The 17,442-nt window shown below is 32.1% G+C and overlaps 1 protein-coding gene and 1 non-coding gene across 2 annotated transcripts; one reads left to right on the top strand and one right to left on the bottom strand.

The window, feature by feature from the left end:
• On the bottom strand, window positions 1-8,618 carry LOC111409492 (putative 1-phosphatidylinositol-3-phosphate 5-kinase FAB1D). Its single transcript, XM_023039537.1, has 12 exons — window positions 8,359-8,618; window positions 7,090-7,346; window positions 6,973-7,006; window positions 6,200-6,838; window positions 5,424-5,568; window positions 4,988-5,329; window positions 2,808-3,716; window positions 1,752-2,086; window positions 1,437-1,563; window positions 1,078-1,337; window positions 766-994; window positions 1-642 (listed from the first exon to the last, which is right to left on the bottom strand). The coding sequence occupies exons 2-12, from the start codon at window positions 7,289-7,291 to the stop codon at window positions 208-210; spliced, it is 3,657 nt and encodes a 1,218-aa protein (XP_022895305.1). The 5' UTR covers window positions 7,292-7,346; window positions 8,359-8,618; the 3' UTR covers window positions 1-207.
• Window positions 8,619-16,502: 7,884 nt separating this feature from the next.
• TRNAR-UCU lies at window positions 16,503-16,575 on the top strand. The gene has a single exon. It is a non-coding gene; the product is annotated as a tRNA-Arg (tRNA).
• Window positions 16,576-17,442: the final 867 nt, after the last annotated feature.

Here is a 17,442-nt window from a genome sequence, read left to right as displayed (position 1 = left end):
TTTTCTTTTTTTCAAGAATTACTCGAGAAGATATGCATACAAAATTTGCATGTGCAATCAATATGTAATAACCTATAAAAGAAGATAGAGATTATGCCCCTTAACTTAGCTGGAAAAAAACAGCAGAAAGAGAGCAGGCATACTGCGCGGATAAGCTATATACAACATTATGTAAAATTAATTAACACAAAAGACGACTGATGAAGTTCAGGCAGAAAAACCATTTCGTCCGTGATTTGGAGAACTGGGACGAGGTTTCGCTTCATGTGCGGGTTGCTCTATAGACTTTGTAAGAGGTCTAGAATCATCATCAGGTTCCCTGCGATCTTGAGTCTTCGCACGCGAAGAACTGTTTTCCTCTCCGGCGCCGCAAAGTTTGCAGGGGTTACTCAATCTGTGGGAGCACCAATGGTCCGGGACACACAAAAAATGAGTGTCGATGAACTTCCTAAATCTCTTTTTGTATTCTCTTGGAGAGATGACAGTAGGCTGCTGGTTCTTAGGAACAAGCGAAGACTTGACCCAATTCTCTAGTTGTTTGTCCCACGTATATTGTCTGAGATAGTCTATGATGCCACATACCAGTTCCCGACGTTCAGTATCTACTCCCACAAGTAGAGAATAATCCATGACGTTGATCGACTGAAAAGGGAACCAAAAAAAGAAAAAAAAAAGAAAAAGAAAAAGTACAGTCAGAAACCCAAGCCCTTAGCTATGAACAATATAGATTAAGCTATTTAGTGGTAACTTTAATGCTAAACTCACTTGGAGGAAAGCAGTGTCATTCCACACAGCCCTCTGCAAGTTACGCTTTGATTTCCTACTGATATATAGAGGAGAATCATTCATGTCATTGACGAAATTCTGATCCAAGAGAACGTCTCCCAAACCATTGCCAGCAGAATTAAAACGAGCATGAAGAGCTCCTTTAAGATCATACTGTCTCACTATGTTTCGACCAAATGACAGATTCTCCATCACCAACAATAATAAACTGATGAACTTGGTACGATGTGTAGCAAGTTTCATGTTGAATTTTGTAAATTAATTGATGGAAGTAAACAACCAGCCTATTACACAGTTGCATTCATTAGAGGGAAAAAAATCACAATAATAAGAGTGATGATCTTGCTACATAATGTAGAAGCATAAGAAAATTTATCTAGGACGAGCCCTCTAACCTCAAATTGAGATTTTTCCTGCTTTAACATCTCCTCGATATCAGAAAATTTCTTACTTGATCCCTGAATGTTGAGAGTTACACCAATGTATCTAGTTTCTAAAGCCTTCAGAGAATTTTCTATCTCCGAGAACAACTTAGTCCCTTTCAAATGCACCTAAGAGAGGGAAGGGAAAATAAAGTTCAGTCAAAATTGAAGATTATATAATCAGCCAGATAGTAATAAAACAGCCATCAATTTTATGAAGGTACTCACCTTCTTAAAATCTTCTTTTAGAAACTCTGCTCTCATTGAAGAGTTAAAGTCCAGCATCTGATGTGGCAGAGACACCGAATAAGTAGAAACTGGTGAGTATTTGAACACTGCAACCATTGGGCCAGATCTGCATGTTGACAAACAGAGAACAAGAATATAATAAAATACTTATTTTCCAATAAATATACCAAAATCAGGGACAACAAACTAATAGAAACATGGCATGGCAAATGCAGTGTTCCCATAACGAAGAAGAAAAAAGATGCCACTCATCTTTCCCATAAAAGATTTGTAGTAGTTAGGAATTGACCATACCCAAAGAAGTAGAGAAAATCCTTATGAAAAGAATGACCACAGCTGGATGGACTATTGAATGACGAGTGGTTGGAAAAATTGAGCTCCAAAAACTTTCCAAATGATATACTACGAGCATCAGTGGATATCAAAACCCTTTTAGTAGATTTTGAGCTTCCATTCTGAAATTTACATTGACCACAGCGACTCCACATCCAAAGCTTCCCCTCAGTTTCACCAGGCAGACATTTGCCATCAGGAAGACGTCTAACTTGAATACTTAGTTGCTTATTGTGATGTGCATAATAGAAAAAATGACCCTCCGGGGGTTTACCACAAGTCCTGCACTGGAGTCCCTGTGTAGAAGAAAAATAAAATTGCAAAAAGATCTATGAATACATAAAATACAGACCTAAAAGGAATTATCAAAAATCAATAAAAAATTTGTGAAATTAATATATGAAAAACAATATTTGTCTCCAGGCTTGAGGGCTAGTTTAGCTCACTGAAAGTTCTGAATTCTGTTAAACAAAAGCAAGGCACCCTCAAGTGCCCCCAACCAGATGAGTACCACTCTTGGCTCAAGAAATTATGGTTTAAATCCCATAGTTTCACTAGAACATCCACAGCAAGAAATTTCGAAGACCCTTTTTCTTGGCAGCACCGTTCTAAGGACATGAAGGAAGAAAACTAACAACTTCTGAGTATATTTCTAAAGCAGATTGTGGCATCAACCACTTCTCAACCTGCTAGGCATAATGAAAAATAAAGCTAGAACAGAAATTTTGTTCGGTGTTGAAATTTCTTAGCATTGATACATCATTTGAAATTTCAAGAACATTGATTCAAATTTTGGTAGAACGCTACCCCTTACAAGAAATTTTGAATTCAAAGATATTACATTTCAACTTACAAACTGAGCATCAGCAAATAAAATTGTTGTGAATATAAGGTAAAATGCGTAATGTGTTTGATATATTCAGTACACATTTCATTCTCGTGCAAACCAGGAAAACATGAAGCTAAAGTTTCCACAAGGACACTATAATTTAAACCAAGTACAGGAGTTTCACATACCTGCTTGAGTAAATTTTCCAGCAAAAACTTTCCAAGAGGATCATCAAAATTCCGGTAGAACTTAATACGAGAAAAATGACTCTGCTCACAAACAGTTCCACTTGAAGCATTCCGCTTCGACATCAGAACCAAAATACTTTCAGAATCCAATACTGAGCTGATCTCATTCTTACTATTCGTTTGGTCTTCAGCATTATCACTATGGTCTAGTGTGTCCAAAGATTCTACAGAACAACCTGGTGGCAGATGCAACTCCTCATTACTGAGCAAATTCTGTTCTTCAGATCTTGCCATTGCCATTTTACCATTGTGATCCATCACCATCGCAGAACTAGATTTTTTCACCTTATTTCTTAAACGATCTTCATGATTCCTTCCGTCGAACCCAAGCTGACTGGCAGAAGTAGATTTTTTCACCTCATCTTCGACATGATCTTCGTGATTCCTTCCATTAAACCCAAGCTGACTGGACATACTTTGAAAAGAATCAGAGAAAAATGGAAAACTATCATCCATAACTTTTTTAAGAGATTCTGACAGAGATAATCCCTGAAATGTTGCCTGGCTATATGGCTCATACGAGAATGAAGAACTGCCTTCAGACAGTGATATTAGGTTGTGAGGTCCTGTTTCATTGAATCCATCGGAAATTGGAATGTCCAATGACAACTCAGTTTCAGCATTACTTTCCTGGGAAAATACAGCTGTCTTATCTGTATCAATTGACAGTAATTGTTGATGGTTAAGTGCTAGGTCCGCCATCTTGTTTAGAGGAATAGTCGAGAACATTGCCCTCTGATCTAGAAGGAAAGAAGCCTCGAGCATTAAATGATATGCCATGATAACTGCACACCGGACAACGCATTTAATCCTTTTCAGTTCATCGCCATTAGCTCCCATCAGCAAAATCTGTACAATACCAGTTCTGCACTTTTATTCCCCCAGAACTCAAAAGTAAATTGCTAACTTAGAAAAATAAGAATGCTGTAATTCAATTATGAAACTCTGATTTGCAGGTAGTCCAGATAGCCATTGTACAGGTGATCAACCTTTCTGATAAAGACAGAAACTTGCTCAAAAGGGAAAGAAATGCAAGAGAACTAACTTCAGTTATAAAAAAACATTTTAAAAAATAACATGCTTCGCTAAGCTTTAAAAAGTTAAAATATAAGCCCTGTTTTAGCCCGATTATCTAAAAACTCATTTTTTTTCCAGACTCATTTTCAACCATACATTCTTCCAACAAAATAATTTTGCATGTAAATCCAAAATTTTTTGTCACTTTTTAACTACACATTCTCCAAAATTATCACTATTACCAAATTTATTTTTTCAAAAAATGGGGCTCAAACAGAAGCTAAGTAAATTTTAGAATTAATGATTTATTTAATCGATCAATAGTTCAAAATAATAATAAAAATTAACATATTGGAATAAAAAGTTACTTAGAAGTAACTATTCCTTTTTATACACAGTCAAAAAATATTCTTTTTTAAGTATACAATATAGGCATGCCACCTTTTCATTGTTTGACATCGTTAATGTTTTTAAAGGCCAACCTAGTCACAAGGCATGGAGAAAAACCTCTCCTAACACCTAGACAAAAAAATGGCAAACTCTACGTTGACTGCCTAAGGCTCACACCTTTACATTGGGCAGGTGGTAATTTTTTGATTTAAAGTCTAGCCCCACAAAATGCTCAACCATTTTTAAACACAAAATGAAAATAAGTCAAACAAAAAATTCACCTAGCCCAAACCCAGCCCACAAACAAAGCATTATTGATTTGGGGTATTTATGATTATGAGAATTATGTTTGCGTTGAAAACTTGAAAAATATGTATGAAGTTCGTACAAATGTTCAAGGTACGAATTATTTTATTTATTTATTGGTCTAGAATAATTAAAATAATATTGAAATAGAAAAGTGCCTTACTACGCCTAGGCACGCCTAGCTCACAAGACTTGAGGCTTGACCTCCACTCTTTGCCACACCTTATGCCTTTTATAACCTTTATTCTAAGGGAATGCCAGATATTTCAACTTACAACATCATCCTTTTTTGTTTACTTCAATATGCTTCCTAACAAGAATCATCTTTCATGGATATCACAACTAATGTAAACTCTAGATAAAATTTTCAGTTAAATAAGTATACAAGCAAGTGAAGAAAGACTCACCGTACATCCAAGCCGAGTGGGACAGCCCTCAAGAAACATTAATGTTTTACTCGGTTTTTTCCCACCTTCGGCTAAAAAATTGTGTTCTTCTACAAACTTTTCAATCTGAAATGAATCACACGGCCTAAGCTGTTGGCCAATAGCAAAATCTGATGACAAGATAGGTGAACCAGTACAACGAGCAACTCTCTCCAGACGATGGAGCTTCATATCAAAGACTAATGTCATGCCTTTCGCAAGAATGGATTCTTGTATGCCGCGAGAAACTGATTTCTCAACCAAAATCACATTTGGCTTGTACATTTCTATCCTCTCAACAATAGATTTCAGACTATCCTTCTCCTGTTTATTTATATATGATTAGAAAAGAAAATTGTATAATATAGAAGAGATAAATGCTTCACAAGTTCCTACAGAACTGTAATATTTCCTGCACCTGTTGCATTGATTCAAATGATGATAATCCACTGGAAGAGAGATCGAGTGAACCATTGATCAACATCAATTTTGGGTTCTTGTACTTTGTTGGCATGTGTTTGTGGGCAGCATGCTTTTTGAAGACACATCCTTTGATTAATTGACTACAGAAATTTTTTAAAAATAAGATTAAAAAAGATTCACCAACAGATGACTGGCATCAACAGAATCAAGTGGTTACTAAATTCATAACAACCAGTATGAATCTACATTGAAGATGCGTTAACCAGTATCATTTAACATTTAGGACAGATAGAATGCAGAAAGATTCAACTAAAGAAATATTTTTACAAAAATTTAGAACTCAATGTATATGGTATGAAATTTCAACAAAAATTAAAATATCCATTAATACTTCAGAACAGCAATTGCATTGCAATTTTCTTAGTTCATGACAAAATCTATTGTTGCATAAGAAAACTCCATGTGCCTGATGTAACAAATGCCCAAATTAATAGTGCCATAATATCCACCTCATAGCCAATTGGCATGTAGTCATCTACCCAGGCACACTTACTTGTTCGAAAGGTCATATTTATTCCTTATGGGATTACGTTACCTAATAAAAGGATCATTGAACATTTCAAAAACAAGCAAAAGATCATTTAAAACACCACATACTAGTGTCTCATTAAACCCTTAAATAAAAAGATAATCTGATTTAACCAATAAAAAACCAGAAACTTCCACAAATAAAGAAAGAAAACATTGGAGAAAACAATTGGTGCTCATTACCTTCGGCTGCGGGAACCGGTTGCAATACATTTGATTTTCACGTATCCATCAGGATCCATTGCCTTACCCTCATTTGCACGAGGCTTCACAAAAGCAGCAGCCTCCCATGATAAAGAAGTCACTATGTCCACCCAATTTTCTTCATCATTTCCAGAAGAGGCAACACCGACAGACTTAATTAGTTGACCGACAAGGGCCTTGAACTTCCCATTCATAACCTTGTCCATTGCTTTACGCTTTTCCTCTTTGAACTTGTAGCTTCCACTGCCTTCTCCTCCAAAACAGCTTAAAGAACTCGATTTGGCCCACCTCACACCGTCCTCCCCACATTCATCGTCATCATCATCATAATTTGCTACCCTATCTACGATATCATCTTCTTGATCTTCTGGTTCTGGTGGAAGCCATAATTGAGCATCCATTTCATCAGACATCCCAGTTTCTTCGTTAATATACGAACCAACTCTTTCCACATTATTACCTCGTCCAATCTGAACTTCGCCACTTCCTACAGTTTCTACACCAGTCTGATGAAAACCGTTCAATTTAACTGATGAGTTTGAATAATCCAGATGCCCTTTTGAACCAGAAACAGAATCTTCTTGACTGCTCTCTGTGCTGCTTTCTTCTACATAAACCCTGATAGGGAACAGAAACACAACATAGAAAATATCGAAATAAGTTGAAAGCGTGTGGAATCTTTCAGTGTTCAAGTCAAGTTAATTTTTAGTTCTCATAAAATTATGCATTTGAGAGGACAATGAATTGCATACCGGCCATAAAAGTTTGCATCGACTGAAATGTCACCTGAAAAATAAAGAGTAAAAGTGAAGGAATGGCAAAAACAACATGGCACGAACAAGGATGAAATATAAAGAGCGATAGTTTACTGCAGTTTGAGATGGAACTGTCACTGCTTATTAATGATGCAGTGGGACTGACAGATGGCATTGCACAAGAACTGGCTCTCTCTAGATTGACAGGCTGTAAATCTTTATCTACACCACAAAACTCACACGACTGGACAGAGGCCCCACCATTTGGTATTATACAATGCTCGTTCTCGTGATCCATACCGTTACTTGACATCATGAAATGTGCACCACGTTAATGGCACATATTACACCTAATCCAGAACCCTTCCAGCCTGCATATTCAATCAAGGCAAATTCAAAATTTTAAAATTCTTCAGCAAAACATCGGAAGTGTCTAACCAAATAATAGTGGAAAAAAAATTTAAAATCTAAAAGTGCCAACTGTACCAAAATAAAGAATTGAACTGAAAACAGCAACAATAATGATGGTGACTAAACATAAAATATAAAGTATTCATTCCAAACTCAATGGATAACAGAATTTTAACCCGATAAAAACCAATTTAAAGGTAAACCATATGAATAGATTTCGAGAACTCAATAAAACTGATAAATACCCAGGTAGCTGTTAAACAAAGAAAACCCTTATTCTCACCATATTAATAAAAACTTGAAGAAATAAACGCAATATACGCTAACGCTATTCTACCACAATTATTCCAACATCCAGAAGGGAAAAAAAATTACTGGGCTACTAACAAAAAGAAATGATAATACAAAATAATGAATCAGAGAGAGAAAAAATATTACCCAACAAACTTCAGATCAGGACTAACCATTCGAGTTCTATCTATCCAATTTCAAATTTAAACAAGAGACGAATCACAGTTGTAATAACTCACCAATCCCCCAAAGTAATAAGAAAAATGTTTTCTTTATAGGTATTGAATAAAGATAAAAATCTTCAATTTACACGTTGTGCCAAAATGGGGATATTTATAAAAACTTTCAGTTCAAATACCTTATAGATTAGAACCCAGTAGGTAACAGAGCTGATTAACCAAAATTGATTGATCTTTGCATGTATGACTCAATAATTGAACAGTTCGAGATTTCAAATGCAACCCAAAAAACAAGAATCTAAACAGTTTGTTGGTTGACTCTTGAGTCAATACAGCATCACAAAACATACAATCCCAAATTTGAAAATATGGTAAAGAACATAAATGTATCCAAAATCAGATCACATGAATCAGCTTGCAGAGGATACCATTTACTATCATAGAGTTTGAAACAACAATAAATAATAAGGAAAAAGAAGAAAAAAGGATTTGTATAACTTACTGTTAAAGCAAGCCAATTAAATAATTATGACCTTTAAATCCTTCAAAAGAATATTATTAACTGCATAAACCAATTGCAGTTCACTGAAGATATTTCTTGCTTTAGGAAGCGGGGATTTGAAAATCTTGGACATTCAAGAACTGGAGAGAGAGGAAAAGTAGAGAGAGTATTAATGAATGAGTTCCAGAAGGGGGGAAGAGAGAGATGAAGAACGAAGTGAAAAAAAGACAGTAATGGAGGAGAGAAGAAATGAGAAGGAAGCCAAAAATTGTCTCCAAGTGGACCCTACACTCCTTTTTTCTGCTAATTTATAGACGGTGAAATTTTCATTTATTGATAAACAATAATAGACAATTGATATATTGGTCCCCATAGTTTTTTAAAAGAACAATTTGATCTTAGACCTTTTATTATACCTCACAAAAATTTCAAAGGCCAAAACTATGTAGAATTCTATTAAATTCTCATGCGGTGTTCACTTATTCAATCTTACATCCTAAACTCTAACTTTGATTGGTTTCGAGAAGTTTGAAGCAAGATAACTTAATCTAGAATTCTATTAAATCTTCATGAGACATAACTTTGATTGATTTTGAGAAGTTTGAAGTAAGATAACCCAATAAAGATTTCGAAAGGTCCTAAAGTTGAAAATAATCATACAATCGTGATGAAAAGTTGAAGATTAATTTGCTCGTTTTCAAAAACTTTCATGTCCAATCTTACAAAGCAAGATTTTGTTTCGCAATTTTCGTTGGTATTAAAATATCCGAAGTAAGACATATCTTGCTAATTAGAATCATACAACAACTTAATAAAGGTTTGAACAATTCTGTCATTAAAAAGTGATCATACAACTATAGTAAAAGATTTAGATCTATTTACTCTTATTTTTAAAGCAAAGTGTTGCTTCTCAATTTTGATTGGTGTTCGTTAAATTTGAAGGAAGACATATTTTTACGAGTAAGTACATGACATCTCAATGAAGATTAATGGCTCCATCAATCAAGACTCATTGTGAAATTTTAATGAAAGTTTAAGGATTAATTTACTCTTATTTAAAAGTTGATGACCAAAATTCTACTAGAACAATAGGTGTGCAAATTCCTGACAATATTTATAGTGGGTAGATAACATAATCCCATATGGATGATTTTTATTGCATGAAAAGTCAGATTTTTAAATTCTGTGTTTGCAAATGTAAGAACGTAATCAATTTCATTTTAAAATTTGAATTCATACACTTGGCCCTGTCTCTGCAAATGGATATCTCGTTTGCTTACATGAAATAAATGGATCCGATTTTATTGGTTTGTACCAGATTTCTCAATTAATGGCATATACCTTCCCTCCATATCAAAAAAAATAAAATAAAATAAAAAACCGTGCTTCATTGGTTTGAATATAAGTGAAAACGAACATTATTTAGAATTTGTTTGACATGGATTTCTAAGACTAAGAACCCTCCATTAGAGTCGCCAATAATAAGAAGATTATTTTATCTAATTATTCGTTGATCCTATGTACAATGACCTAACTCATCACCGTAAAACTTGCTTATGTGCGAGATTTAAAAAACCCTATTGATAGATTTTGATAAACAAGTCTCTAGAAACTTGGACGATCGTTATTTCTAGTTAATGGGGATTGATTAAACTAGTCACAAGGACATAGTCCAAAATGATATGAGGGCCACCAACCTAATTTCTTTTATAGATATAAAGTAGACGATAATTTTCAATAAGTAATCTTTCAGAATTCAAAAGACTCATCTCCGTCAAAATTAACTTACACTAGTGTTTAACATTAGCATAGGACTCTCAACCACCACATCTATCTTCTCTACGACCATTGAGAAAACCGATTGACCTAATTATCTAACAGAGGTTTTTTAATTGGGTTAAGTAGCAATGTGAATAGTTCGGGTTATAAAATTTGAGATATTGGGACTATAGAATTCTAAATCAAATACTTATTGTTGCTCAAAAGTTTTAAATTTCATTAATGGTTATGTTTATAGGTTTTATTTGTTCTTTCATGATGATTAAGATTTTCAATTTTTTTTCCCCCAAGAACCGCCTAAACTGAGATAAAGGGTTTTTAGATGAGAAATTAGCAGAACAAATAAACTCAATTTGGTTCATATTTGATATTGAAAAAATAAAAAATAAAAATTGACCGACACTATTTAATATATATGTATAAAAGTGAAAACACACGATGAGTTTTATTCTAATAGTGCATGTTTCATAAATAATATTAGATTGTGTTCGATTATACAATACACAAAATATGTACTTAATTTTTATTTACCCCCCATTTGGTCTCCATTACTTTTTATTTCATTAAATTTCATTTTTCTCTCTCCTATTTTCAACCGTACAATTTTTCATAAAATAATATTATATGTAAATCGAAAACTTTTTCTTATTTTTCAACCACTCATTTTTCAAAAAATACTATTCCATCCATTAATTTTACCACAAAATGAGAGCCAAACGGAAGATTATCAGATAAAGTTCAATTTACTTTAATAGTGGGTGTCACTACTCATCTTAGGTATGCTTTTTAAATTATGCCTTTATCCAAAATTGATTTTGGTTTCATGTCATATCAATGCCAACTTTTTCTTTAACTTATTATATATATTTCCAGATGCCACTATCAATAAAATTTGGTTAATAACAATTTATACCCTGTCGATATTTTATAGAGTTGGGCAATTTTTACAAAGCCACCCGAACCGAATTAAGGCTTGTTTCTCAAAGATTTTTAAAATCATTTTTAAACCTCACATTTTATAGGAATCACATTTATTTTTCACTTTTCAATCATATATTCTCCAAAAATAATAATAAAAATAATATTCCTTCCTCGAAAATTATGTGTTGAACAATCTTTTAAGTGGCTTTTTTGAGTCATACAATTATAGATATAATGTTGCTTGTACATAAGGAATTATATAGTAGTTTACATATAGATAAGATGTCAAAAGAGAGCGTGGAAGTTTTTTCTTACTTGATTGAAGAAATTCTGATACAATCATATATCACTACATTTTGTATATATAAATCATTATACACATGTAGCACGATCGATTTTTATTTTTCGATTCTTGATTCTAGCTAGAATTAAGTTTTTTGTAATCTTTCAATTAAATTAACCATTAAATTAATTTTTACATATTTACATGAAATAATAACATTTTTTGTTGATTAAAACAAATAGTATCGAAACGAAACCAAAAAACTTTACATGACTATTTACATTTTATAATTTTGTTTGAAGAATGACAAAAAGAGCCGAATCAGAGTTTCATCATTGCATTTGATTCCATGTATAGAATTTTAGGGGGGTGTCCTCAATCTAGAATTTGATGGATTTTAAAACTCCATATAAATTGAAGTATCCTCAATTCAAATTTAAATATAATTCATTAAAATATAGGTGTCCCCAATCTAGATTTTTAAAAATACTTGTAAATTTAGGTGTCCTCAACATAGATTTTAATAGGTAGTTTTGAAATTCAGATGTCCTCAATAACTAGTTGATTTTAAAAGATTTCATTAAGTAGATAGATTATGATAGATTTTGAAGGATTTCAAGGTAAAAATATAAGTACAAAGAATCAGTAACAATTTTAACCCAAACCTAAAAATTTCACAATATTTCTCACCTCTCTCCATATTTGCTGCCCTCTCTCTCTCTCTCTCTCTCCCCTCCCCCCCAATCTTGAACAAAATTTTCTTCGTCTTTCTATCTCACATTTCTCTACTGTGAAAAAATCGTGTATGAGAACTTTTCAATTGATGATAATTTATGAAAGGTTACTATTTTTTGTTGAATATTGAGTGTGATTTTTTATTGAACTTATTTTTTCTTATTGAAGCTATTTATTGTTTACTATTTTATAGATGTGCTGAAAATTATCATAGTAATTTACAATTTCTAGTATGCATGCTAGAACAACTTCGTCTTTCAAGTTCTGTACCCTATTCCCTTTTCTTGGGAAAGAGCTGTGTGTTTTCTATATATATCTGCAAATCCTAGCCAAGATATGTGAGGATGGTATCCCACGATTTTTTCTTTTGTGTCTGCATGGTCAATGAGAATTCTGGGGGTATGAAATTAATTGTCTTGTGGTCATGTATGTGTACATCTGTGTGTTTGTATCTCACAAGGTTGTGGCCTTTTGAACTAATTCATATTGATTACGACTTTGATTGTTTAACACTACATATTTTTGTCCTCTCCCACTCTCGCACTTTGTTGAATATTGGGTGTATTTTTTATTGAAGTTCTGTTATAATATTCAATATTTAACAAAAAATTAAACAAGGATTCGATCATTTTCTGTGATTTATTAACGTGCATATGTGTAAGAATGAGTCGTTAAAGAAGAAGTAAAAATTTGTGGCTTATGTTAAGCATATTTATAAATTTTATCTAGAATCTATAAAATCCATGAAAATCTTTTAAAATCTACAAAATAGAAATCCATTCAAATCTTATGAAATCTATTAAATTCTATCAAATTTCACACAATCCATGATAATTTATAAATATTAAGAAATCTATTAAACTTTGAAATGGGGATACCCCCGTTAATTGATACTTAACTGAGTTCACCTCTCATAAGAAGTTATACAAATCAAACTACTCTAATTCTTTAAATTTAATTAACTAATATCGTCATCATGATTAAAAAAATTTAGGATTATACTAGTTGTATATTCGTAATGTACATTAAGGCTCCGTTTGGTATCCATTTTTGTAATAATGAGGATAAGAAATATAGTCGTTACGGGACCCACATAAAATATAAAAAGTCAACTATGGTGATCTGATGTGATGAATAATGGTCATATTTTTCTTTTTTTAGCCAAAAAATAAGAATCAAACAGGGGCTAAGTTTAACATTTTGTGATGTGTAGAAAACTGTGACATTAATTTGAATAGGTGTAGTTAAATTCAATTGCCATGATTACTACCATATCAAAATTAATGTAATGTACATAATTGAAACATTTTAAGACCAAAATAGCAAAATTAGAAGGACTAGTGGCAATTATCATGCATTCGTTTCAAAAACGAAGTGGAGAATAAGAATATTCAGAAGAAAAGTTCAGGGTTAGAATTGAAAAATCTACAAAAATAAAAGGGCTCTTCTATAAGCGTGATTAGACCGGTCCCAAAGACGCGGTTCAACTGCCCCTTCTTAGGCGGCTTTTTTGTCCCCTTGTTGGTAGCCCACAAAATTCGGGATGTTTAGCCGTCTAAATTATAAAATTAAACTAATGTGAACCCAACATGTTCAAACAATACGATTTGTTTTTGGTTTGAATTCTTATCCTTTATATTTGACTTTTCGTTTAAAAGATTATTTCTAGAGAATCTAGTAAAGGTTTGTTGAAAGAATAAACACAATCTTTTAGTGTAATTTTGGATAATGTTGAATGTTCAACTAATTTATTTTGATTCCTTTAATTTTTATTTCTCTCGTACTCGATGTTCGATTACAATCTCTCAACTTCTTCCACTTTGAATCTTCAACTTGAGTTTTCGACTATAGTCTTCTTCAAATATTAGATTATATTGTTCTTGTCCTTGATTAAATAAAAAGTTATTTAGATAATTGCATCAATGAACACAACAAAGTTTAGAAACTATCGAGCATTGTCTTACGAGAAATTTCGAATGTTGATGTCTAGAAAATAAGTTGAATAAAGAGCTATAAGTTGTGTTGCCAACAATCTTTTCTGGATTTAACACTTTTATACGAGTGTTGTTAATATATGAGCTCCTACATTGTTCTAACGTAAACTCAAAAATAATGAGTACGGATGGAATTTGAATTCTTACCATAGATCTTGATATATGTTTTAATTTTTCAACTATGAAATAAATATATTACTTCAATTAATTAGTTTAATTTTAAATTAAACCCCTGTTTGAGTGTTTCTTTTTGGGATAGTGATTTTTTTGGAAAAGGTGAGTTAGAAAACAAGAAAAAAGTTTGGATTTTTACGTGTAAAATTATTTTATAGGAGAATATGGTTGAAAATGAATTTTAAAAAAAAAAAAAATAATTTTGAGAATTATGGGCTGCTAAGTTGCTTCCTTCATCAAAATGATTTAAAACAACCATTTATGATATCGAATTCAGACATCTTACCTAATTATAAAGTCTAACGTAAGACCCCATGCCTACTTTGACCTGAACATAGGTTATTTCAATTTGTTTGACAATCGGGTTAGGTCTTGGTAGACATACGGGTCGACTAATTGGACCCATTTATTAAATTCAAACTTTGGCTACAATTTTCTCTGCAGGTTATAATAAATTGAATAACGTTATTTAGCACTACGATGCTATAACACCAATCTCAATGATACGATGTGATAGGTTCAATGAAAAGTAAAACTGAATGACGCATTTAATTGTAACTCTAATTTAATGTCTCATTATTGCCATCCAGACTGATATTTACTCTAATAAATTTCTAACTTTAATGTCCAAATAATTAACCACTCAATAAAATCTTGATACATCACTACACTTTCTTAAGAGACTTCTCAAATATTGCGACTCCGTTGTCAAGTCTTACATCCATAATCTTTTTTAACTTTTATCTTCTCACTTAACAAATATTTCAGCATTACAAAATTTGTGTACAAACGCGTAACGAAAAATCAAAATCTTGAATATGTTTGAAAAGCGTTATAAGTCATCTTTAAGAAAAAAAAAACAAATCAATGGAAACGGTTCAATCTTAGACTTATATCTAATTATCATATAGATATTATATTCTAAAAGACGACATATGAAATGAAAATGACAAATGAGTTAATATATATCGAAAATATCAAAAACCCTGAAATATATTGAGTCAATTACCTTCAAAAAGTAACATGCTTGACTTTTTTCTAACTAATTTTTTCAATATAATTATGCATAGTCGTAAGAAAATATACGCATTCGAAATATTGATGACGTACCTATTACGTTGATTTATATTGAATATGATAATTATTGCCTGTTTGTGCTAATTTTTTGGCTAAGAATGTAATTAGAAAAAGTAGATTAATGGAAAATTGTGATTAAAAAATAAGAAAAAGTTTCGAATTTGTGTGTAACATTATTTTATTGAAGAATATATAGTTTACAAAAAAAGGAGGAGAAAAATGTATTTTAAAAATAATGAGGATCAAATGTTGAATAAATAAAATTTATTATTCATTTTTTTTAATCTTACTTGGCTTAAACTTTAACCTATAAAGTACCGAATCAATCTTATTACACACCCAAACTTGCTAAAAATAAGCTAAAAAAAAACATGCTCCTTTATGTTGATATATATTTCGAAAGTTAATCAACGTGGAATTTATCTATTAACACGTATATGTCATTTTACACCTTCTCAACTAATTTATTGATGGAAACTATCACCAATGATGATATATGTTAATTAATATATGTGTTACAATAAGCAAAGATTAAGGACTTTAAGTACAATTAAATGGTGATGCAAACTAATTAAAAGAGTAATGTTATTCGTAGTGAAAACTGTTAGTAGTCGCCCTATGTGGCGTACATTTGGCAATTTGGTATTTGGTATTTGATACATAGATATGGTAGTTATTTTTTAAATTATACATCAAATGAAAAACTGTCAAGTATACGTCACATTTGACGACTTTCGGTAGTCTCCACTGCAAATAGCATTATTCTAATTAAAATTGTAATATGAACTTAATTACTTGATATTTTTTATGTTGATGTGAAATGACAAATTGAAAAAAGGGAGAGGAGTTATTCATTAGGGTTTCTTAATGTCAACTGCCTTATCCAGTGGAAATGGATTTAAGTGCACTTTGCAGATAAACAAACACTATTGCCAAATCTTGACCATGTCGCTTAAGCTTTAGAAAATTGCATCTGACAATAATTTTCTACTAAATATTACACAAAAGTCTTCCATATTAATTGATTAAACCAGATTTTCCAATAAGTGGAAAAATTTGAGAATTAAGTAGATTTGACTGGGCTTTCTCTATTGGGAGATTGCTCATTTCAACTTAAAAGTAATTCAATTTTTAATTAATGTATAAAAATATCCTCTGAAATAAGATTTTCGTAAATTAAAACGCCCATGGCCTAATGGATAAGGCGTCTGACTTCTAATCAGGCGATTGTGGGTTCGAGTCCCACTGGGCGTGTTAAACTTTTCCTGCAATTAAAATTGGGGTACTTACAAAAGTACCCTATATTTTTGGGTTGTTTTGAAAAAACATTATAAACTTGGATTAAATGGCAATTACCTTAAATTGAACGTAAAATATACGTTCAAAACCTACACTCACGTCAATCCTCATAAATCAGCCTCCAGTGTGCAAAAATCGAAGGAAAATTGAAAGGAAAAAGAGGAAATCTTCCACAAATACATAAACAAAGTTTGTTCATTCTTCGAATCGAGGAAACCATCCACAAAAACATTGAAAAATCTGGAAAAAAAGTCGAGCAGATCAGCAACGAAAACACAAAAAAAATTACAGGTATTTCTATGTTTTGGATTCCATGATTATAACTCATTATCCATCTCGTTTTTGTTTGAATTAACATTTATGAAAATGAAATTGTTGAAGTTGAGTGGATTGTTGAAGTTGAGTGGATTGTGTATGAAAAATTAGTTTTGAATTAATTACATTGATGCTTGCAAGGTGTTTGACAAAAAGATAATATGAAAAAGTGGCATTCTATCACTTTTTTCAAAAAAAAGTCACAGTATTTCTTTTAAGCAATTAGCTAGGTATGCACGTGTGAGTTTTTGGAAATTTGAACGTACATATTCAAGCCCTATTTTCTGGTAATTAACACATGAGAAAGAAAACTTTAAACCAATTGCATTGATGCTTGCAATGTGTTTGCTCAAAGAAGAAGGTGAGAAAGTGGCATTTTGTCACTTTTCTTAGAAAAAGTGACATTTTGTGACTTTTCTCCAAAACAGTCACCATTTATCATTGGAGCAATTAATCGGATGCATACATTTGTTTTTTTGAAAGTTTGAATATTCCAATTCATACCTT

The sequence above is a fragment of the Olea europaea genome, chromosome 14, assembly GCF_002742605.1.
Source record: "Olea europaea var. sylvestris chromosome 14, O_europaea_v1, whole genome shotgun sequence".
In the NCBI taxonomy this organism is placed as follows: Eukaryota; Viridiplantae; Streptophyta; class Magnoliopsida; order Lamiales; family Oleaceae; genus Olea; species Olea europaea.
Note: the sequence above shows the minus strand (reverse complement) of the source record. Positions and strands in the feature narration are given on the sequence as shown.